Source organism: Pipistrellus hanaki, assembly GCF_964339955.1.
Source record: "Pipistrellus hanaki genome assembly, chromosome: 11".
Classification (NCBI taxonomy): domain Eukaryota; kingdom Metazoa; phylum Chordata; class Mammalia; order Chiroptera; family Vespertilionidae; genus Pipistrellus; species Pipistrellus hanaki.
Window position 1 is genome coordinate 25,095,377 of NC_140513.1, and position 23,176 is coordinate 25,118,552.

At 45.2% G+C, this 23,176-nt stretch overlaps 1 protein-coding gene across 3 annotated transcripts in view; it reads right to left on the reverse strand.

Annotated features, from left to right (window-relative positions):
• Window positions 1–11,759: 11,759 nt before the first annotated feature.
• ZCCHC7 (zinc finger CCHC-type containing 7) overlaps window positions 11,760–23,176 on the reverse strand; it is a 155,527-nt gene continuing 144,110 nt past the window's right edge. For all 3 annotated transcript variants that reach the window (XM_084898897.1, XM_084898898.1, XM_084898899.1), the window contains exons 7-9: window positions 16,483–16,578; window positions 15,360–15,477; window positions 11,760–13,251 (exon numbers count right to left, since the gene is read on the reverse strand). In XM_084898897.1, the coding sequence (XP_084755023.1) occupies window positions 12,815–13,251; window positions 15,360–15,477; window positions 16,483–16,578 (651 nt within the window). In that variant the 3' untranslated portion in view covers window positions 11,760–12,814. The remainder of the gene's footprint in view (window positions 13,252–15,359; window positions 15,478–16,482; window positions 16,579–23,176) is intronic.

The following is a 23,176-nucleotide window of genomic DNA, read 5'->3' on the forward strand; positions in this document are numbered from 1 at the left end:
ATAAAATATATTTTAAAAAAAAAGCTTCAAAGCATAATACATTTTTGTGATAGATTAAAACAACACTGTCTGACAGCAGGCCACTTAGAGATAAGCAAGAGGAATGGTGTGGTGTGTGTCCTTCGATTTCTTTCGATGAATATACAAAGACATATTCTTTATAAGTATGCACACATTCCCAACCCTCTACAGAGTCTACACGCATGTCTATAAAAACGGTAATTTTATTTTTATTTAAAAAAACAGATCTTAGTATGCACTAGTTCTGCAACTTTAATGCTTATTGTTCTGAAACAAAGCACAAAAATGTGCCAAGTTCTGAGGGAGCACAGAGGACGAGGGTACCGGGAGGAGGTGGCTCTGGTTGTGGTGCCAAAGTGGAGTCCTGGCCGCGGTCCTGAGGGTCTGCCCTGCCCGGGGCCTGTGCCGTCTGCTCACCCAGCCAGCTTCCCTGAGCGGCTGCTGGCCGTGGCGGGGCAGGGAGGTGGGTGGCGGCAGTGCCAGCGATAAGGGACGGGAGGTAAAGGAATGGGGGCCACCCTTCTGCGGCTCCCCCCTCTCCCAAATGACTGTCAGGCTGATGCACAGACCCACAGCCCCATGTCCGGATACACAACACATCCTTCTTCCCGGCCTCCCTCCCAGAGGTTCCCCTGCCCGGCCAGCGACCCCAGGTTGTTTTAATCTATCAGACCTGCCCCCGCAGGCCTCCTGCACTGGGGATCAGAGTGGGCCCTGCTGGGAGGGAGGGCCGGCGGTTGGGGTCCTGGCTCGTTGAAAGCAAGTGCTGTACTCAAACAGCTAGGAGAGAGTTGCATCAAGCTTGTGGTGCTTAGTGAGGAGAAGTTAATTGTGAAAAGGCGAAGGGAGTTTGGGGGGTTCCACTGTCCCCTCCCAATGAATACACGGGGAAGTGGGCAAACCCAGCTGGTACCCACTTCCACTTTGACAGCTAGTCTCGTAAAACGGACCCTTTAAACATGGGAATCCACCTTGTGCTAATCTAGATAATAATAATAATTTAAAAAAACCCAACCAAAATACCCCACAGAAATTCAGAAGGAACTGCTGCTGAGCTGTGCAAACACGCCAGGTGCCTGTGTGCGTCTCATTCCAGTCCCTCTTCTGAAATGACTGGCTCAGGCGCCTCCGGGGGTATGGCTGCCCCCCTAAAGGCTCCTCCTGGCTGCCCTGCAGAGAACCTGAATGGCCTGCCCACCTGTGCCAGGCCCGGTCACCAGCCAGGCTCCGTATGTGCTGGTTCACATCACTAACCACCCACATTCCCCTCTCCTCTCCCCTCCCCTCCCCTCCCCTCCCCTCCCCTCCCCTCCCCTCCCCTCCCCTCTTCTCCCCTATGTGCTGGTTCTCAACACTAACCACCCACATTCCCCTTCCCTCCCCTCCCCTCCCCACCCCTCCCCTCCCCTCCCCTCCCCTCCCCTCCCCTCCCCTCCCCTCTTCTCCCCTATGTGCTGGTTCTCAACACTAACCACCCACATTCCCGTCTCCTCTCCTCTCCTCTCCTCTCCTCTCCTCTCCTCTCCTCTCCTCTCCTCTCCTCTCCTCTCCTCTCCTCCCCTCCCCTCCCCTCCCCTCCCCTCCCCTCCCCTCCCTTCCCCTCCCCTCTCCCCTCCTCTCCCCTCCCCTCCCCTCCCCTATGTGCTGGTTCTCAACACTAACCACCCATATTTCCCTCTCCTCCCCTCCCCTCTCCTCCCCTCCCCTCCCCTCCCCTCCCCTCCTCTCCCCTCCCCTCCCCTCCCCTCCTCTCCCCTCCCCTTCCCTCCCCTCCCCTCCCCTCCCCTCCCCTCCCCTCCTCTATGTGCTGGTTCTCAACACTAACCACCCACATTTCCCTCCCCTCCCCTCCCCTCCCCTCCCCTCCCCTCTCCTCCCCTCCCCTCCCCTCCCCTCCCCTCCCCTCCCCTCCTCTCCCCTCCCCTCCCCTCTCCTGGTCTCTGTGTGGCCCTCTGTAAACTGGGATGAGGGTTGGTGGAGGGGTCAGCAAAAGTTCATTCCAAACTAAAATAAAATGAGGAAGGTAATCTCCAAGAATCCTTCTTAATCTGATCATAAAACACAAATAAGAAGAAAACAGAACAGCTAAGGCCCCCTGAGCCGGCCTGAGTTCAAGGCTGCAACCCAAGATCTTGTCCTGAGATCCCCTCACCCCATCCCAGGACATTGTGCCTATTTCTTAGGTGCCCCCACCCCCCCAAGTTTAAATGACCTATTGGTACCCCCTCCCCCCCCCCAACCATAGAGAGCCCAGCTCTCTAGTCTGTACCCATCTTTACCCCCAGAACTTGGGATCTTAGCCGCATTGAACTCTTGAGCTCCATATCCACCCCACTGTTCTCTGTCCCACACCCCACAGCCGACACGCTGCTGATCCCCTCGGAGGTCATTGACAAGACAGGCCGCCCTTAACCCACCACACTAGGATTGTTCTGGAAACAGCACAAGAGACAGCTCCATCTGCAGCCCATGGCCCTGGTCCTGTCCCCCTACCTCTCCCACCACACTCCAGACCCAGCCTGGCCAGTTTCTCCACCTGAATGCATCCTCCACTGGCCTGGGACACATCCTCTGAGCCTTTATTTTTTATTATTATTTTTTTAATATGTTTTATTGATTTTGTACAGAGAGGAAGGGAGAGAGATAGAGAGCTAGAAACATCGATGAGAGAGAGTCATCAATCAGCTGCCTCTTGCACACCCCCTACTGGGGATATGCCCGCAACCAAGGTACATGCCCTTGACCGGAATCGAACCCGGGTCCCTTCAGTCCCCAAGTCGACGCTCTATCCATTGAGCCAAACCGGTCTCGGCCTCTGAGCCTTTAAATGAGCATGTCTGGAATGCCTTTTCTCCCCCATTCCGTTTGTACTCACCTCTGAGCCTTATGTGAGAGACCCATCCCAGCTCCACAGACTTTGTACCAGTCACCTGTGGATGTGCCATATTAACTTATAGCTTTTCAACACTGCATTTACAAATACTTAAAAAAAAAGACATAACTTACATAAAGTGCAGTTACAGCTCAATATGTTTTTCCATATTTATACATCCATGCATGGGTCTGAGATACAGATAGGTAGATTGAGGCACAAACTGAAAAACTAAGACTTCTGTTGGTCTGTGTGCCTTGAGGAGAGGGGGCTACCTGCAGGTAACTTAGAGGTTGGGGGCCAAAGAAAGTAGACACATGCCCAGCATCCTAGGTTGGGGTTAGGAGATCTCAGGATAAGGTTCTTGATCAAGGTCAAGATCAGTGCATTTGTGCCCAGTTGGGAGGCCATGCTGAATGTGCAGCCTTAAAAATCTTGATAGTTTAATGGCTTCTGCAGGCTCAGTTGAATTGGTCCCTATCATTGGCTTTTCTGTTCTCCCACTGTCAAACATTTCCTATATCTACCATTATAAAGAGCCCTGGTTGGTGTTGATCAGTGGTTAGAGCATTGGCTTGCACACCAAAGGGTCATGGGTTTGATTTCTGGTCAAGGGCATATACTTGGGTTGCAGGTTTGATCCCCAGCCCTGGCTGGGGCATGTGTGGGAGGCAACCAATTGATGTCTCTCACACTGATGTTTCTTTCCCTCCCTCCCTCCCTCCCTCCCTCCCTCCCTCCCTCCCTCCCTCCCTCCCTCCCTCCCTTCTTCCCTTTTATTCTTTCTAAAAAATTCAATGGCAAAAAATATCCTTGGGTGAGAATTAACAACAATGAAAGGAACACTCAATGGGCACCTTTGTAGGTAATTCTTCAAGGACATTGCTGGTTAGTTTTTAGGGTAAAGTCCTGGAAGTAAAGATATTGGGCAGAGGACTCGCCCTTATATAAGGCCAAAGAGCTGAAATGGAGCCTGGACTGAGCTCGGGCTAACCTGGGACCTTAGCCGCATCATCTGACCTCTATGTTCGTACACCGGGAGGCATAAGCAACAGGCATTTATTTTGTCATAGTTCTGAGAGCTGGAAGCCACAAGTCAAGGTGCTGGCAGGCTGGATTCCTCCGAGGCCCTCTCCTTGTCTTGCAGGTGGCCTTCTTCCTGCCTCTTCACCGGTCCCTTCCGCTGGACCTGTGCCCTCTGGCGTCCCTTTGTCCTAATCTCCTCTTCCACAAGGACCCCAGTCAGACGGCTCCTTCCAAAGCTGAGATGCATTTTGGTGTGAAGACCTCTGTCTCTCTCAGCCTCACCGGTCTCCCTTCCTTCCTGTCTCTGATGGCTTCACTGTTGACAGCTGCCAATCAATCTAAACTAGAAATTGTCAGCCTTCGATGCTCATTGGAACTGCCTGAGAGCTTAAACCACTACCCTAGTGTTTGGGTTCCAACCCAACAGACTCTGATGTCGTTGGTCTGGGGGTGCAGCCTGGGTGGGAGAAACCTTGCAGCTCTTCTGATGGCTCCGTGTTTGGCCAAGGAGTGAACTTCCAGTTTCTGATCTCTTCTTTGCCTTTGCGAAGCGTAAGACGGGGCACAGGGGCCGTTTAATTACTGCTTTCCAAAGTTAATTAAAGTTCCGTACTCCAAAGCCTGTTTTTTAACTCCCCCAAACAAGTTTATTTTAAAGTGTGGCGGTAATTTGGCTCTTTTGTTAAAATTAAGTCCTTAAAATAAAAATTAAGAGACAGAATGGAAAACCACTGGGCATAGAAAATCCACCCTGGGCTTAACAGAGTCTCTTAAATGGGGGAGTGGAGCTGCGGGTCGGGGAGCTTCGCTATACATTGTGGTCCCCGAGGCTTATGCTCCGAGTAAGCTTTTAAAAGAAGAGGATAAAAGCTAATTTTCACGAGAGCCCTGCTTCTGTGGTGGGGTGATTAGGACCCTTCTGTGTTAAGTTTGGGCTCCTCCACGTTTCATGCTCCAACTTCCACTATTTGAAACAAAACTTTAAAAGATTCGGGGGGTGCATCTCACAGACACTCCGAGCCAAAGAGGCCAGAGACACGAGAGTCCTCACTGGATGATCCCATTTATATGAAGTTCAAGTTCAGGTGAAACTGCCCTACAGTGACAGCCTCAGCAATGGTGGCCTCTGACGCGCTGTTTGTTGGAGTGAGGTCCTGAACAAATGTTTTCCTGAGGCCTCGGGGATGGACAGAGGGACTCTGGCTCAGCGGCTCCGGGGAAGACGTCTGTGATACGGCTCCTCTCCACACCAGGGCTTTCCCGTGCGGTCCAGGGCCATCCTGGGCAGGATGGAGTCAGAGCCCCCGTCCCTGGGCCCTGACACGCCTCCCCACTGCTCCTCTGCCTTCAGCCTGACACCTGGCACAGAATGTCAGCTATGCACCTGCCGTCCTTCCTGCCAGATAAGCCTCTCCATCTTGTTCTGGAGTTGGGTCATCCTTCACATCACAGCAGGGGAGTGGGTCTTTGCCTCCAGGGATGGCCTGAATCATGCCCTCCACTTGTCACTACTTGTTTAGGGAACTGTGCTTGCCATCAGGGGGGTTTATTTGTAATACTGGATGCAGTGCTGGGTACCGGGAAGGGGCTTAAACATGGTGTTTGTCCCTGAATGTGTTCGTTTAGGGTGGAAAGGGGAGCATAGACCAACGTCTTTTGTTACAGTCATACATTTAGTCGTAACAGTATTTGAAACAAGATGGCAAGGCTTGTGACTCCAATGACTCTTTGAGAAAGACTCTACTTGGTGGGTTGGGATCTGCCGACACAGGTGTGTGCTGCCCCCAGCTCCAGAGCAGGCAGCAGAATGGCTCTACAAAACAGGGGGATGTAGCAAGAAATTTGACAGTGGGATGGGCAGTGCCAGAGGGATGGAGGAAGGAAGGAGAGTGGGCAGAGGGAACTGCAGGGATGGCGGGAGGCTGTGCTCTGTGAAATCTTCACTGAGGGTCCCCACACTCATGAAATGTTTAACGGAACGTATTTGTTGAATATGTATATATGTATATGTGCCCGTGTGTGTGTGTATAAGTGTGTGCATGTGGGGATATGTGTGTGCATGTGGGTGATATGAACATGTGTGTGCTCATGTGTAACAGTGTGCATGTGTGTACGTGTGTGTGTATTGAGAAAAACGTCTATATTTCTTCCCTGGATTGTTTCAGGAGGGAGGCTAAGGAAGTCAACCTTCGATCTCTCAGTAAACATGGAAAGCACAGGCCATGGGGTGGGCTGCATGGGGAGCCAAGTCTGAGGGGCCAGTAGTCTCCACCTGAGACCTGAGTCACCCATTTCCTGGCACCATCTCAGGGAGAGTCCCTGGTTTCATCAGGAGAGCCAATCTTGGTTGCCAGGCACTGCCTACCTGGAACCAGTGTTGAGGAGTTGAAGACTCTGAGACTCCAAGGGAAGGGTGATCATGATTGATTAGCAATGTCTGCCCTGTGCTCCACCTGGAAGGGCGGCAGCATGCATGCCACATGTCTGCCATCCCTGTCTGCCTACGGGATGGCCCCTGAGGGCCTCCCCGTCTTCTGTGGGAGACTGAGGCTGTAGATAGACAATTGAGAGTAGATATGGGCCAGACAAGGAGGTCCATAGAAGTGGGGGGCACAGCTGAGAAACTGGCGGGCCTGGAGCAGAGAGAAGGTTTCCTCGTGGTCTCTGATCAGGCTGACAGGTTTGGGGGGAGAAAAGGAAGAAGGGCACTTCCCACAAGAGACAGAAGATCCGCAAATTCTCACAGGAGCGACCATGGGGGTGTGCCTGGCGGGTGGGACAAGGAGGGGGTGGCTGATGGGGAGGGCCACGTGCTGTCCCTAGGAGGGCAGTCTGTAACAGGGTCCCCTCAGCTCAGTACAAAGGAGGCGGTGCTGAGCCCAGCGGACACCGGGAGACGGAGCGTGGGCACCCAGCACAGCCCTCCAGACGGAGGGGCTTTCTCTGTTGCTGTTCTGAGAACAGACTGTGGGAACCTGAGGCTCCTGCCGTTGTGTATGTTGTGAGCGGCTGCAGGTGCAGGACAAAAGGCCACAGGTCATTTGCATGGGATGGAGAACACATTTTCAGTTTCCCCCCGTCACAAATTGCAAATTTCACTTTTACAGCCCTTCTTTCCCCATCATAACCACACGGGTTTCTCCACAGCGCCTCAGAAGCCTGCTGTCAGAGACACCCAGCTTTCCTCAGGGGTGTTTCTGCCTCACCAGCCTCCGGAGCTCTGAAAAGCTCAGCCCCAGCCATGGGTGTCCCTGCCTCTCACCTCCTCCAAAGTCCGCCCCCACCCAGGGAGGCAGGAGCCTGGGTGTCAGCCCCAGCTCTGCTCCAGGAGGGGTCTCCTCTGATCCCAGCCCTGGCTCCATCCCATGGGCCTCAGGGTCCCCACTGGTACCACAGAGGGTTCCAGGCTTGATAGATTCTGAAGGTCTCCAAGCTGTAGACGGATCTTTTTTTTTTTTAAGTTTTTATTGATTTTAGAGAAGAAGAAAGAGGGAGAGAGATAGAAACATCATTGATGAGAATCATTGATTGGCTGCCTCTTGTACACCCCCTACTGGGTATCAAGCCCGCAACCCAGGCATGTGCCCTGACCGGGATCGAACCTCGACCTCCAAGACTATCTGATCTTGACAGTTTCTTTGTCCTGGGAACTGCTTCTGCCTCGGTTTCTTTAATAGCAGGTGTTGGGCCTCGGGCTGGCCCTGATTCTGGGAACCTGAGGTCTCCCAGGGGTCTCCTCCCCTTCCTGGGACCCGCTGCTCCACATTTTCTCTCCAGCTTCCTCCCCGTCCTCAGGTCTGGCTCGTGTCTGGGCCCCGCTGCTCACTGGCTCCTGATGATGGCTGTGGGGAGGTGCTGCTTCTAAGGTGCTTGCCCTGTCTCCTCTGCCACCTGCACCCGTCCTCCAGGCCACAGTCCGGCTTGTTGGCCACAGCTTCTTGCAAAAAACTGCCATCTGAGCAGACTCAATATTTAAACACTAAATACATTTCTCACTCATTCATAATGTGTTCAAGTTTTCCGAGAAATTATTTTCTGTTGACAAAGTGTGGCAGAGAGAGACGGGGTAAGGGGCTGAGGTAGAGGAACCCAAAGCCTAGACCTGGTTCTGCCTCTGACTTGAGATATGACCATGGACAAGACTTTTGCTCATCCTTAAGACACACACACACACACACACACACACACACACGAATTTCAGAGAGGAAGGGAGAGAGAGAAATGTCAATGATGAGAACCATCATTGATTGGCTGTCTCCTGCACACCTCCCACTGGGGACTGAGCCTGCAGCCTGGGCATGTTCAGGCACCGATTGGGTCAGGCACCGAATTGAACCATGACCTCCAAGATCATAGGTCAACACTCAACCACTGAGCCACGCCGGCCTGGCCACCTTTTCCTCATTTTGACCTCAGTTTCCCCATCTGTGAAATGGAGTGAAACAGGGTGAGCCAGAGTGTACTAGACAATTCTTGAGGTCCTTTGCAGTTCTGACATCCACCAGAACTTCAAGGACCCTGCTATGGCCCAGAGGGCCCACCCTCCCCCACCATCCCCTACCCTTTTGCAAGGTGGCGCTGTGGGCAGAGCCTGGCTGGCTGATAGGATGGGCAGGCTGGCGAGAAGACAAGGATCCCGGAGCACAGACAGGCAGGCTTCAGAGGCCGGGCCTGTGGTGGGGGCAGGGAAATCCAGAGTGACCCAGGAGGCCGCGGTTAAGTGAAGCAATGAAACCAGAAAACTCCCCTGAGCAGCCAAGTGCAGGAGGGCTGCCATGCACATCGCCAGGAAGAGATGATTAATTGGGTGTAGGCAAAACAGGAGAGAGGTGCCTGGTGACCCATGACGGGTGGACGATGGACCGATGGTGGATCCCGGGGCCCCCTGAGGCACGGAGGATGAGATGGGGTGTGAAAGGAGCCCGAGGCCGAGGAGCTCCCCTCCCAGAAGACTCACCAGGCGAGGCTGGCTGGCAGGGGAGCGGGGATGGCGGAGGAGGGTGAGAAAGGCACACAGATGTTTCCATTTCAGAGAGGTTCCGTGTTCTGCACCAGCCTCTGACGCCTCACTGAGGGTGGAGGGGTGTGGAGAAGAGGAAGCAGGGACTTTTCTGAGCAGCATTTGTAGAATCTAGAGCTCCCAGAACTCATGGGCCCTCTGGGAGGCTCCTTCTAGTCCCTGCCCCCTCGCAGTAGATGCTTGAATCTCCGTGGCTCTGGTAGCCCACCCTCTGGACCAGGAGCCCACTGTGTCCCCAGCCTGTCCCCCTGTCGGAAACTCTAGTCAGGAAGGCTTCTCGGCACCATGCCAGTCTCCTCTCAAGCTGCATCGGCATGTGGTACACCGTTCCCCAGATGTTCTGTCCTGCGGAGAATTTTATGTAGGACGCAGGAATAAATCATGCAAACTTATTACCAAGGTGCAAAAGATACTCGGCAGGCCTGGTACCTTCTTCTAGGGATTAGGATTTTGTCAACGTTTCTGACTCAGTTTCATTTTTTTAGATAAAGACTATTGTGATGGTTCATTTTATGTCAACTGAGCAAGGCAGTGGCTCCCAGCTGTGCAGCCAAAACACTAGATGTTGCAGGAGAGATATTTTGTAGATGTGATTGAATCAGTTGACTTTTAAGTAAAGATTATCCTCCACAATGTGGAACTCATCCAATTAGCTGGAGGCCTCAAAGGCAAAAACTGGGGATTCCTGCAGAAGGAATCCTGCTTCAAAACTGTAAAACACTGCCTGTGTCTCCAGCCTGCTGGCCTGCCCTTCGTATTTTGTTTGGAACTTGCCAGCCCCACAACTGTGTGAGCTTCAATCTTTGTTGTAGAGCTGAAGGGGGTTGCACCTGTCTTGCCCACTAGAGAAAGCAAAAGCTCCTCAAGGGCATGGTGCCGTGGATGCCAGGGCAGGGCCAGGGCACAGGATGGAGCTGTGAACCAAGGGTTCTTTATGGCGGCTTCCCTTCTGGCTGCTTACCGCGAGGGCCTAATTGCTGACCTGGACACGCCTGGCAGAGCCGAGCACTGAGCCACACAGGCCGGGCGGTTGCTTCCAATTTCAGAAAGAAGACACAGGCCCAGGGAGGCGGTCAGAGGTTATCAGAGCTCAAAATGGCACGTCCTTGTGACGGCCTCTGATCAGCAAGTTCATACTGGTCTGTGGGGTGCAAGAGGCTGAGTTACGTGTGGTAGACATACACAGGAGGACGCATGTGGAAATCTGTGAGGATTGTTCACTGGTGTACACAGGACTGAACTCTGATGGATAGAGCGTCAGCTTGCAGACTGAAAGGTCCCGGGTTCCATTCCGGTCAAGGGCATGTACCTTGGTTGAGGGCACATCCCCAGCAGGAGGTGTGCGGGAGGCAGCTGATCGATGTTTCTTTCTTATCCATGTTTCTAACTCTCTATTCCTCTCCCTTCCTCTCTGTAAAGAATAAAATTTATAAGAAAAAAAAAATATTTTCACTATTAAGTATAAAAACAGGTTACAAAATAATGTATGTATGCATAAAAAAACATACGGGAGGGTAGATAGTAAGAATGTTACTTGTATCTTTGGGTAGAAGAATCAAGTGATTTTATGTTAAAAAACAAAAAAACGCTCCCCTCAAATTAACATGAACTTGTAAAACATAAAAATAAACAGCCTGATAACAGGTGCTGTTAACTGCATGGTTCTGAAGTAACAGACACAGCATGGCCCACAAAAGCCAGGCTTTCTGTTGAGAGAATGGGAGGTGGTGCCTCTCAGCTCAACTCTAAAAATGCCAAACCTGAACCGAGCCAAAACCCAGCAAAGGCTACTTCTAATCAAAACAGATCCAGAGGCAAAAGACATTTAGTCTTCTCTATCCTAGCAACAGAGGGCTCCTCACTGTTTGGGACATCTGTTTTTCTTCTCTTAAAGTCTTACTTGATTGTCCAGTTGCTGCACATTTTAAACTCCCCGGTCCTGTACGGAAAGTTGGTGTGTGAGGAGGAAATGGAGCAGAGGCTTCTCTGACCTTCCCTCACCATCCTTTCATATCTACTATAAATGCACAGACCCGGATGGCAAATTATACCCCAGAATAAAATGTTCTACTCTAAAATGTTCTTAGAAAAATATACAATTGGGGAGGAAAAATAAGAGAACGTGAAGAGTCCTAACCGATTTGGCTCAGTGGATAGAGCCTTGGCCTGCGGACTCAAGGGTCTCATGTTCGATTATGGTCAAGGGCATGTACCTTGGTTGCGGGCACATCCCTAGTAGGGGGTGTACAGGAGGCAGCTGAATGATGTTTCTCTCTCATAGATGTTTCTAACTCTCTCTCCCTCTCCCTTCCTCTCTGTAAAAAAAAAAAAAAAAAAAAAAAAAAAATCAATAAAATATATTAAAAAAAGAGAGAATGTGCAGGAACAAATAGAAGAGAGGAAAAAAAGCGTCTTTCTTCCCTTCTGGAAACAGTCTTCTATGTATGGAAGATGCCCCAGAATGCAGTCACACCAGGCTTGTTCTGGGCCCCTTTGAGGAATAATGCCTGTTATCTCACGGCAGACCACTCCCCGGAGCCGCTGGCCCTTTTAGCAGCGGGTTAAGACTGGTCGCTTATCTTAGGGTCCCAGCTGATATGAGGACGCCACCCACCAACACACAATGAACCCTTACACTTAGCAGAGAGCTGAGCAGCCACCGGGCAGGTGAGGACTGAAGACTGTGGACCGACAACTTACATGGAGCTGACTTGGGAGGAGAGAGTTTCCCCCAGAAAGACAAGAGAGCGGATCCCACCAGATATTTGGCAGTTTGTGAACTTCACAAAGACAAACTTAAGAACCTAACCGTATAAAACTGTCTTAGCGCACCTTGCTTTATTCTGGTAGAGCCAGTGCTTGGGCAACAATGTTAGCCCCAATGTTAATGTTAACCCCAGTTATTGGAGATTTTATAACTTGAGTCACTTGTCCAACCCAAGTATGCCCTTTGCTGCCCAAACCCTCGTTGGCTTTCTACATATCAGACACATTTTACTCTGTTTCAGACATTTTATTTTTCCAATTCTAACATTAGGCTTTGATAAGTACAAAAGGCTCGCAAGTGTACAAAAATTCCTGAATAGCTATACTGTTAAAAAAAACCTATGAAAACAAAACAAAACAAAACAAAACAATATTTTTTTGGCAGTATTCATCTCTATCTAGCTGAGTGACAGTATTCTTGAAGTGTGGCTGTAAAAATGGCAGAAGCTATTTCATTGTGATGACATCAACAGTTTTGAGGGCTCTGTTTCACTAGTTTCAGGGCATCTGACCTGGGACATTTACACTGCACGGAGGCCTGGCCTGTATTCACGATAGCCCACTTTCCAGCTTCTTCAGGGCTTTGGTGGCGCCGCCTTCATTGCTCATCCCTGATGCTCTGACCGAAGGAGGAGTCTGACCCCAGCTTCAGAAGCCAGTAAAGCTTAGATTTATAACTATTATCCTTCCCAATGCTAAGAGTAATGATGAAAAAGATCTATGCATTTTTCACGTCAGCAGTGGTTTCTCTTCCTGCAAGGACTTAATTTACATATGCATCCTGCAGATGAATTATATCTGGTGAGCTTTAATTTTTTCAAAGTAATTTTAAAAATTCTCTTGAAAAGATGAATTCTTCCTACCTATAGGATTCTGAGTAAAAATGACCAACTGGAACAGGGGAAGTCCGAGTTTATCTTTGTTTTTCCACCTAGTAACCTGCTGGACACAGAGAACGGATCTCCAAGGTCTTCATTCAGCAGCTCTAGGGTATGGCTGAGATTAAACAAAACAAAAAACCAAAACTCACTTTAATTAGTAAAAAGATTGGCAGAATGCTGTGGACATGAAGAGCAGACAGATGCTGGAAGGCCCAGTCGGCAGCTGCCTCACAGTCTGGACTTTTTCCTCCTCTGCTTGATCAGAAACAAGTTGTCGTCGTCCTCCTCCTCCACTCGGCGCTCCTTCTTCTTATGCCTGCCCCGCCTGCCCTCTCGGGGCCGCTTGTCCTCTGGCCTGTGCTGGTGGGAGTGGTGAGAGGACTTGTGAGGCTTCTTGGTTTTGGGGGTGCCAAGGGAAGAGGGGGTTCTGGGGCCTCTGGGAAAGTCCGCATCCTCATCATGGCCCCTGTGGGCCTTCCTGTGCTTCTCACGCTCTCTGTTGTGCCTGTTCATTGTTTCTTTTTGGGTTTCTTTCTTTTCTTGAGGCAATTTTGTGTTTCTGCTGGAGGCCTGGCTCTTCTTCATGTCATGGTGGGACCTCTGATTTGCTGCTTTCATATGCGGCCTCTTGAACTGCTTTGGGAAATCCCCATTTTTCTGGAGTTCTGGAAAATATAAAAGTATTTTTGCATATTCCGCAGCAAGACAGTCCATGCAGAGCTTTCCTAAGTCTGTAAATAACTTAGCAGAGAGGGAAGCCAGACATTTAAATGCACTAATGAGAGGGCATTCTAAAGGGCCCTTACTAAAGTCACTCACTAAGAACTATATGGCTGTAGTTATACATTTCTGATTGCTAACAGTGAAGAACATCCAGAAGTCCAATGATATTCATTCTGTTCAACACAATCTAACTCGGTTAAACAGTGCAGATGAGGGCAAGCGAGAACAGTCCTCATCCTAGCTTCGTGAAGAAAAGACATGTCTGACCAATTCAAGGAACAGCCCTTGAAAATAAGGTTAAGCAAGATGCATAACAGTCTTATCGACAGACTCATGATATTTCAATTACACTCTGAAGGTGAAGTCTGGCCACAGTCCTTAGAGGTGGATGCCAAAGAGGACAGATAACTCCTCCAGAGCAGAGATTGCTGGCTTGGAGACTGAGTGTGTAGTTGTGCACACACGTGTCTTCGAGTTCTTAGTGCAGATATGATGTGATGTTTTGATAGAACGTGGCTCTCACTACAAGTATCTGATACAGTGATTCTGACAGGGTGGGTGGGAGGTGAGGTTACAGTGAGGAATGAAAATTAACATGTCAACAGAATCTTCAGACTAAAGAAGTGCCTCCCCTCCAAATGAAATAAAGTAATATATTTAGGGGATAAAAAATGAATTTTGGGATATAGAGAAAAAATAAGTAATAGATTTATAGATTTTGGCATAAAATGAAAATTCCAATGAATCACAGCAAGCTTCAAAGTGAATCTGTGCTGCAGAGCTGTCAATATAACCAGTTAAAAAGAAAACCAAATCGTTTTTCTCTGATTATAAAATTTATAAACATGCATTACAGAAAACTTGGGAACTAAAGAAAAGTATAAAGAAAATAAATCAGAAGCACTCATAATCCTTTAATCCAGAGATGACATTTTGGTGCATTTCTTTTTAACTTTTTAAAAATATATATTTTATTGATTTTTTTACAGACAGGAAGGGAGAGGAATAGAGAGTTAGAAACATCAATGAGAGAGACACATCAATCAGCTGCCCCCTGCACATCTCCTAAGAACTATATGGCAGATGTGCCTGTAACCAAGGTACATGCCCTTGACCAGAATCGAACCTGGGACCTTTCAGTCCGCAGGCCAATGGTCTATCCACTGAGCCAAACCAGTTAGAGCTTTTTAGTGTTTTAAAAAGAATCTGGAAAAGAGTAACAAAAAAGACCCCCCCCAAAAAATCAACAATGTATAGGTCAACTTGAAAAACAAAGAATTACTTGTTCCCAAAGCAAGAAAAATAACTGGTAAACCACCGTGAAGTATATTGCAAGAGAGAACAGAGGTAGAGAAAACAGGCAACATAAGATAATTTGGTGAGAAAGAACCTTATGTTATAGCAACAGAAAACAAAGAGGCCACACAGGCTGCTCTGGACCGGGAGCTCAGCCCATGGCCGATGGGAAATGACATCCTTGGGGCAGCTCCGGGAACTCACCCCGCAGGGATGTCTGTCTTTCTACGAAAAATGCTAGAGCTATACAAAGGGGGAGCAAATCACTAAACAGAAAAATCTCAAAGGAGCCTTTAGAACTCTGCATACATATACGGAGAGAAGTACTTTCTGGACATTTTCTAAAATTATCTTATGTTAGAAAAATGTTTATTGGGAATAGATTACAACATAGGATTAAAAAAAATATTTTAGAGCAGAAGGGATAAGGACAGAAAGAGAGAGAGAGAAACATCAATGTGAGAAACATCCCTTGGTTATGTACCCCAACTGGGGATGGAACTGCACCCTGGGTGTGTGCCCTAACTGGGAATTGAGCCCATGACCTTCCAACCAACTGTGCCACACGGGCCAGGGCACAACATAGGATTTTTGAAGTGGTACTTGATTTTTGGAGATCAAGAAAGTTCCAGTTTCCATGGTAATTAACATTTTCTGTGTTAACCAATGACCCCCAAAGCAGGTAAAAACAGTATGAAAAAAGAAATTTGGGAACTACTGCAAAGTTGATCTAGCAAGAAGTCTAATAACATACCTTTTACTTTTCGTTTTATTCTGTATTCTCGCTCCTGAATTTCATATTTGTCATCATAGTAGTAGATGAATGGAGATGTTGGAAAGGTGTGGTTGAACATTCGCCTTTCTTTACATTCCTGCAAATTATATTTGAAATTAGGATGTCACAAGGGCATATCGTTCAAACAACCTTTTTTGCAAGATTATGGATGACTGACTGGAGATGAGTCCCACATCACTGATACTCATTCTTAGCTGCAGGCTGTGGTCTTGCTGGACACTGGGAGGATGACCCAGCCTGACATCCAATCAAGTACTTTTTTCAGACTTGAATTTTCTTCTCTCACTTCTTTACCTATGAAACCCTTATCTCTTTTCATTCTTTCCTGCCACCCTACTCCCCCAGTCTGAGTTGACAGCAATGGCTGAGGGGTTGGGGGGAAGAGAAGAGGTCTCTACTGCACTGCCTCATACCTGTTAGAGGGCTTACTTTATTTGGCCTTATGTTGTATTAGACCTATGTTTCTTTGTCTCTTCAACAGCCTTCCATCAGGTGCTTTCCCCTTCACATTTCCATCCTAGATATGGGTGTAACTTAGCTCTGCGCTCTTTTTCTACAAATTCATATCTTTGGCCTGAATACACCTATGTAGTAGACTTTTTTTTTTTTTTTTTTAAATTATGACCGGTGACATATATCCATTCAGCACACCTGAAACCAAATATCTTTCTTTTCTTTGAAAGAGGTTTCCCTTTGGAACGTTCCCATTTCTTCTGTCTTTTGCCATCATACCTATTTATGCGAGTTCAATCCTTCTTAGCTAGGTATTGAAAAAAAATTAGAATACCTCTTAGGAAGAAAATGTGTGAACTATCCATATAGAGTTTAGCTAATTTATTATAATTTTGGCATCATATACTTGATTTGTAATTCTAAGCATCTGATCAAGCTGGTACACACATACATTTAGGAACATAATTGGTAGGGATGAGAGAAGTAAATTAGTTGAAACTATATTAAATCTCACTTTAGAATGTTACTTTCTAAAAAAGTAAGTGTTCAGAATTACATTTAAGCTCATCTTTCACCAATCGCTTCCTGACAACAGAATGCTTTATGCCCAAATGCCACTCAGACTTACATGTCCATAATGGCCTTCTTGACCACAGTTGTAGCAATACATTAAGGCTGATTGTCCAGAAGGAGTCTTCGGCTTTTTGGGTGGTCCAGGTTTAGTCTGCAACATGAATATCGTAAGGTTTTATTAAATTTTAGAAGAAAATTAAAATCTCATTCTTTCTAAAAAAAAAAAAAAAAAGAAAAAAAGCTCTTTTTAGGTAAGAGTGTCCTTAGAAATATTGTCTTCTGGAAGTCACTGTAGAGACCCCACCTTCAAATGACTCTGTATAGTAAAGTGTATAACATGATAACAATTCTTTTATTCTTTTTAAAAATATATATTTTATTGATTCTTTATAGAGAGGAAGAGAGAGGGATAGAGAGCCAGAAACAAAGATGAAAGAAAAACATCGATGAACTGCCTCCTGCACACTCCCTACTGGCAATGTGCTTGCAACCAAGATACATGCCCTTAACCGGAATCAAACCCGGGACCTTTCAGTCCTCAGGCCAACGCTCTATCCAATGAGCCAAACGGATCAGGGCTCAATTTCTTATTCTTAACATCAGTGTGTACTTTCCTCTCCTTCCTTACACCTCAATCCATTCGGCATTATACCCAACACTGTGTTAGGTATTAGGTATCCCAGATAGAAAAAAATAACAGGCTAGTAGAACATGACAAGCATATAAATAGATAATGACAGGACGATGTAAACAGTGATAGAAGCATGTACAGGTATTAATGGAGTGGCAAGACAGACCCACCATTGGATGGAGTGAGGCAGTTAAGGTAAGTGTTCCTGGAAATACAAATTTTAAATTTACTCTTAAAGAATTAGGTGTAAGTAAAGTGGATAATCCTTGGTAGAGGTAACAATATGAACGATGGCATGGAACTAAGAAAGAGCATACCTGCCAGCAAAGAATAAGATGCGTGACCAGGTCCTGGCCGGGTGTGCTCAGTGGTTAGAGCACTGGCCCGAGCACTGGAGTTGCAGGTTCCATCTCCAGCCCTGGTCGGGGTACATGTGGGAAGCAACCAGTTGATATGGCTCTTTCACATAAATATTTCTCTCCCTCTGTCTTTTTCTCTCTCCTTCCCTCCCTCAACCCTCTCTAAAAATCAATGGAAAAAATACCCTCTGGTGAGGATTAACAACAACAAAAAGTTACATGACCAGGTATAAGAAAATTGAGGCATGGCAAAAAAATGGAGAGCTTATAAGTCATGTTAAGGAGTTTGGGCTTTGTCTAGTGTTAAGTGTAAGGATTTAAGTGTAGGAGCAGAGTAGTTAGAACCGCATTTTGGAAAAACTATTTTGGTTTGTAGCTATAAGGAGGGTGACCATAAGCAAGAGGAGGTTAGATGTATCGATAGAAGAAAGATCAAAGACCTAGAACATAATAAGTGCACAATAAGTAGCTGGTGAATAAGTAGATAATAAAGACTCCAAAATTCCTCTGACTTGACTTTACTGCCTAAGCCTGGGGAAAATGTAAGTAGTCCAAATGCTGTCCCATCTGCCTATATCACTCTTCCCCAGATAAACAGGGAACTCCCTCACCTCTTGGCTCAACTGTCATCTTTGTAAGGTCTTCCTGATCACCCTATTTAAAATAGCCAGCTATCTCCAACTGGAGCATTCTATCCTGCTTCACTGAGTTTTTTCCTTATACTTCATGGCACTTATCGCATCTGATATACTATATATTTAACTTGCTTGTTTGGTCATACCCCAACTCACAGGGATTTGTCTCTATTTAGTTCACTGATGCATCCCAGATCCTGGAACTGGGCCAGGCATATAATAGTTCAGTAAATATTTTTTAAAAAATGTTTTTATTGATTTCAGAGAGGGGAAGGGAGGGGGAGAGAGATCAGCTGCTTCCTGCATGCCCGCAACTGGGGATCAAGCCATGTGCCCTGACTAGGAATCGAACTATGACCCCCTGGTTCATGGGTGGATGCTCAAACACTGAGCCACACCAGCAGGACAATAAATATTAGTAAATGAATGAGATAATGCATACGTAAAGTACATGACCCATAGTGAGCATCCAATACATTTTAGTCACTAAAGACAACCTGTAAGATTATGCTTTTATATATTAAAATGCCTGAATAAATTAACATAACTTTCGAAGGGTCTCCTCTACTTCACACTGAGAGTGTACATACTCTGGCAGAATCGGGAAGGAGTTACTGATACAGAGAATAGGAATTCAGCTTTACAATTACTAGGGTTAAAGAGATCCTTTTTAATCAAGATTTTGAAAGCATGTTTCATGTCGACACTTATTTTATTTTGAAAGTAATCTCATTCAAAAAGCCTCAAATTTAGCCTTACTGTTCATTTATGCCCGGGGATGAAGTGCAAACATTTGGGTGTTCATTCATCTGAATAATGTCACTAGTTAAAAACTTCCATTATTACTAATAAAAATAGCAACTGTATTTATATTGTGCTATGAAATTCTAAACTGCTTCACAATAATTAATTAGTAAATGACATGACAAATGCTATCTACATACTCTCATTTTAATAAACTATCATGTACTAGGACTTAATAGGAATGAAATCAGCCTAGATCTTACCTAATTAGAGAACATTTCTGTATTAGAATACAGTACTGAAAACTCAATAATGATTTCCAGGGGACAAGTTTTCATACTATGATCTAACAAAAATCTTACAGCTATTTAAAGTGTTAGAAATACAAATCTGTGACTCAATACTTCTGCCTTGGAGCATGTCTTTATTTTTAATTAACAGTAAAGGTCCAATTTAAAGCAGAATGTGTCAACTTATTAGCTTTAAGTTCAGAGTTCTGTCATACATGTTTGCACTGTGGACAAAAAGTTAAATGGAGGGAACAAATGTAATTTTTTAGAACTTTTTTATTTGTTTGTTAATCCTCACCCGAGGGATATTTTTTCCACAGAATTTGAGAGGGTGGAAGGGAGGGGGAGAGGCACAGAGAGAGAAACATCAATGTGAGAGAGACACATCGATTAGTGGCCTCCTGCACAGGACCCAGCTGGGGCCGGGGATTGAGCCTGCAAATGAGTTACATGCCCTTGTCAGTCCATGGGCTGATGCTACAACCACTGAGAAAACTGGGCTAGAACTTTTTTTAAGTTAAAAAATTTACCTTAAGACTTTGACCTAATGGATACCAAATTGAACTATTTATGAAAGCTTTTTTTTTTTTTTTTTTTGGTTACAGACATTTAAATAATCTATATTTGTAGGGTGATATCTTAGAGATTACTTTACTATCAATATATAGAAGTAATAACCTGGGAGATAGCATTACCTATGAAAGGTCCATCCCATCTGCTATTCTTGCTGAAAGCTTTTCATGCCCCAGTAAACTCAGTAAATATCAGAAGATAAAGCATAAGCCTACCACGCCACGGATTTACTTCTAATGTCTCCTCAAAGTGCTGCCCGATGCAACGATTACAAATGATTTTCTTCTAATGTCATTTTACATAACCCTTTTTTCTGCATGAGTAGTCAGTGCGGAATGAATGAATGAATGCCATTAAAACAGTTAATCATTATCCGGGACACTAGCCTTACTCCCTTCACTACTAGGAATCTCCATGACAAAGGCCAAGAGATCAAAAACCGCCAGAGCTACCTCAGTGTCCTATTTCTAACAGTAATTTTTTATGCAAATGAACCTGCTGGGCATCTCCCTCTGTGACCTTGAGCTGCCCTTATCTAAACTGACTTTGATCCAATGAGGAGTTGCATCTTGTTGAAGGATATGCAATTACTATACAGGATATGCAATCAATTTCACTAATTAAAGGGAATTTTCTACTCTTGTGACCACAAAATGCACTTATTTTTATAATCATACATATGCTTAATGACTAGACTATATGTTTTCATTTATTAATCCAATGTGTTATATGAACATATATTAAAAGGCAATTCTATGAAGCACTTGATGTAAATGTATTCACAACCGAATATAACATGGAGTAAAGCACTGAGCTCAGCTCCAGCCTTTATGCACGTGTACTCACACCTCTTAAATCCATATGCTTTTCATTCTTGAGAACCTTATCTTTCAAATTTTTCCAATAAGCTAACAGCACAAGCATCTCAATATCCATACAATTAAAAAACAACAACACACAATTCTAGCCAAGTAATCAAATAGAATTTCTCAAGAAAATGTTATCCCAAATCAAAAACTTGCCATCATAGTCCAAGCCCATTAGTTGAAAAAGGGACCCAATGGTATGGAGCTGACATTTAAGCAGAACAAAAGTTGAATTAAAAATATACTTCCCTCCCTGTTTAAACATATCATTTTCTGTGCCTGCTCTAGACATCATATTTGATTGTCTAAGTATTTTATTCAGTGTCATGAAGAATAATAGGCAGGGCAAGCAGGATGGGTAATTGGTAGTAATTACGATATAAATGCCAACAGAAATGAAACTGGTACACAGTCAAGAAAAATCACACCTGGGGCCTAAAGGAATCAAAAAAGAAATTTAAAAGTTGGGCCGTTTTGCAGTGAAGTGAACCAAATCTGAGGCTGTGAGAAGGCAAAAATGATCCCATGTAACTAAAGATAAATGATGCCCTGGCTCCCTTCTCAGTGTTTCTCTGGAGGCAGGTGCTTCTCACACCTGGAGATCTGAACAGGTCTTATTCCAGCCATGATCTCGGTCAAAGCCATCCATGTGCACAGTGTTCTGGCAAACATTCACACTATTCCTTCCCTCTGAGGAACATGGGAAGAAATATTCTCAAAGTGAAATGCTTTGAAATTACTTTAAAATAAGGCATCCTTTGTGAATTTTAAAATTTTTCCTCAGTGAAAAACAAATTCAATTGTATAACATTTCTCATTTTCCCTATATCTTAAAATGCCATTAAAAACACCATATATAATAATATACCTCTATTTTTTGTGTTAAAAGAAAAACGATGACATGTATCTAACGGACTACCAATCCGTCGGGTAATTCCTTAATGAGGCAGATTTCTGAAACATGTATTATGTACACAACAGACCGGAACGTCTCCTCTGGAGCATTTTCTAGTCTATCGGGTGATTACATCATTAAGCCACACATGCTACGTAGAAAAATCCTTATGAAAATTCATGAAAAAAATGTACAGCACATCATTAGCATGCTGTAGACGTGTATGCTTTTGATATTTTCTCTGTTAAAAAAAACACACTACATGAAGTAATTAGTCCAGGTCATAAAAACACGAGAAAGGTACCAGACTCTGGTGAAAATGAAAATTGTAAAAAATTGCATCTCTCATGGTTTCGCTGAGAGTAATTTGCTTTATTGGAAAATGGATTCTAAAACAGTGTTCATTTGAATTGCAGCAGAATAAAGTGTTGCTTTACTGATTTGGTACTTCCTATATACACGTAACTTCCTCTCTACCCCTCTTCTGATACTCATAGTTTTACAAACCAATGGGTTGAAGGTTTGCAAATAACTAGTGGTCAGGCTATTAATTATTCAAGGCCTTGCAGTACTGTGTGACTGAATACTTATATATCTTCACTTTAGGTAACCAAGAGTGTAAAGGACTGCATGAGTGTATCTTTTGTAGTAAAACTACATTAAAGTAGTATGAATGGAGGTAAACTGTTGGTATAACTCCTAATAGTGAAAAGATGATATACAATATTAACAACATTAAGCATTAGGCAACATCTAAGAGATAATATATTTGGAGACTAAGATAAATGAAACACAAGTTTTATAAAAAGAAGTTATTAAACTTATTAATTTATGACTTCTCTTTTTGTGAACGAGATCCTTCCCCCACAAAAAAAACCCACAAAAACAAAAACACACACACACACAAAAAAAACCAACACTCACACAACAACAACAAAAGAGAACCTCAGCAAGCAAAGAACAATGAACATATGCAAGACAGTAAGGATCCCGGTAATTCACTCCCTGAATGTTCTAAATCTTCATGGCTTAAGAAGCACCCCAATTTTCTCCAAAGGTAGTGGCATTTATTCACTGGGCCATAGCTAATTTTACATAGAATGCAAAAATATTAGTTTAAGTTTAATTCACCACCCTATTTAAATATTTCCAATGTAGCTCTCAACCTGCAGAGCTATCCCTCCGTCTATTTTAATTTTAAAGTAAGTTAGCAAAGGCTTTCTTCTTAATCCCCAGAGACTACCTACATAGTGACACAGACGCACACATTTATGACAGCAACATAAATGCTCTTCTGAAGTAATGTGCAACATTAAGTGAAAATCGTTTCCTGGAAAGATATTATAGGTATCTATATTTTATTTGCCATCTTAAACATATCTGGGTCTTTATGGCCTTATTTTAAAAATGTATTTCCTTTTTATATTTCCTGGTGCAAATGGACTGCATAAATAAGCAATGTGCTATGAGGCTTCAGACCAGCCGATAAAACCTTTCAATTTTCATGCCAGCTTCTTCTTTTGTAATTCAAATCCGCCTGGAAACTGGCAGCTCTGAAAACTGAAACAAGCACTGCCACAAATACCTTGTAATGCTATCGACCTTGTCTGCCCATGCAGTGAGAAAGGGGGATGCGTATGTGTCTGCAGCCATCCAGATAACACAACTCATTTTTTGGGGGGGGCGGGGTAGGGATAACAGAAGCCAGCCCCAGACGGTGCACCAAAAGCAGTCATTACCAGGCACGGTGGAGAAT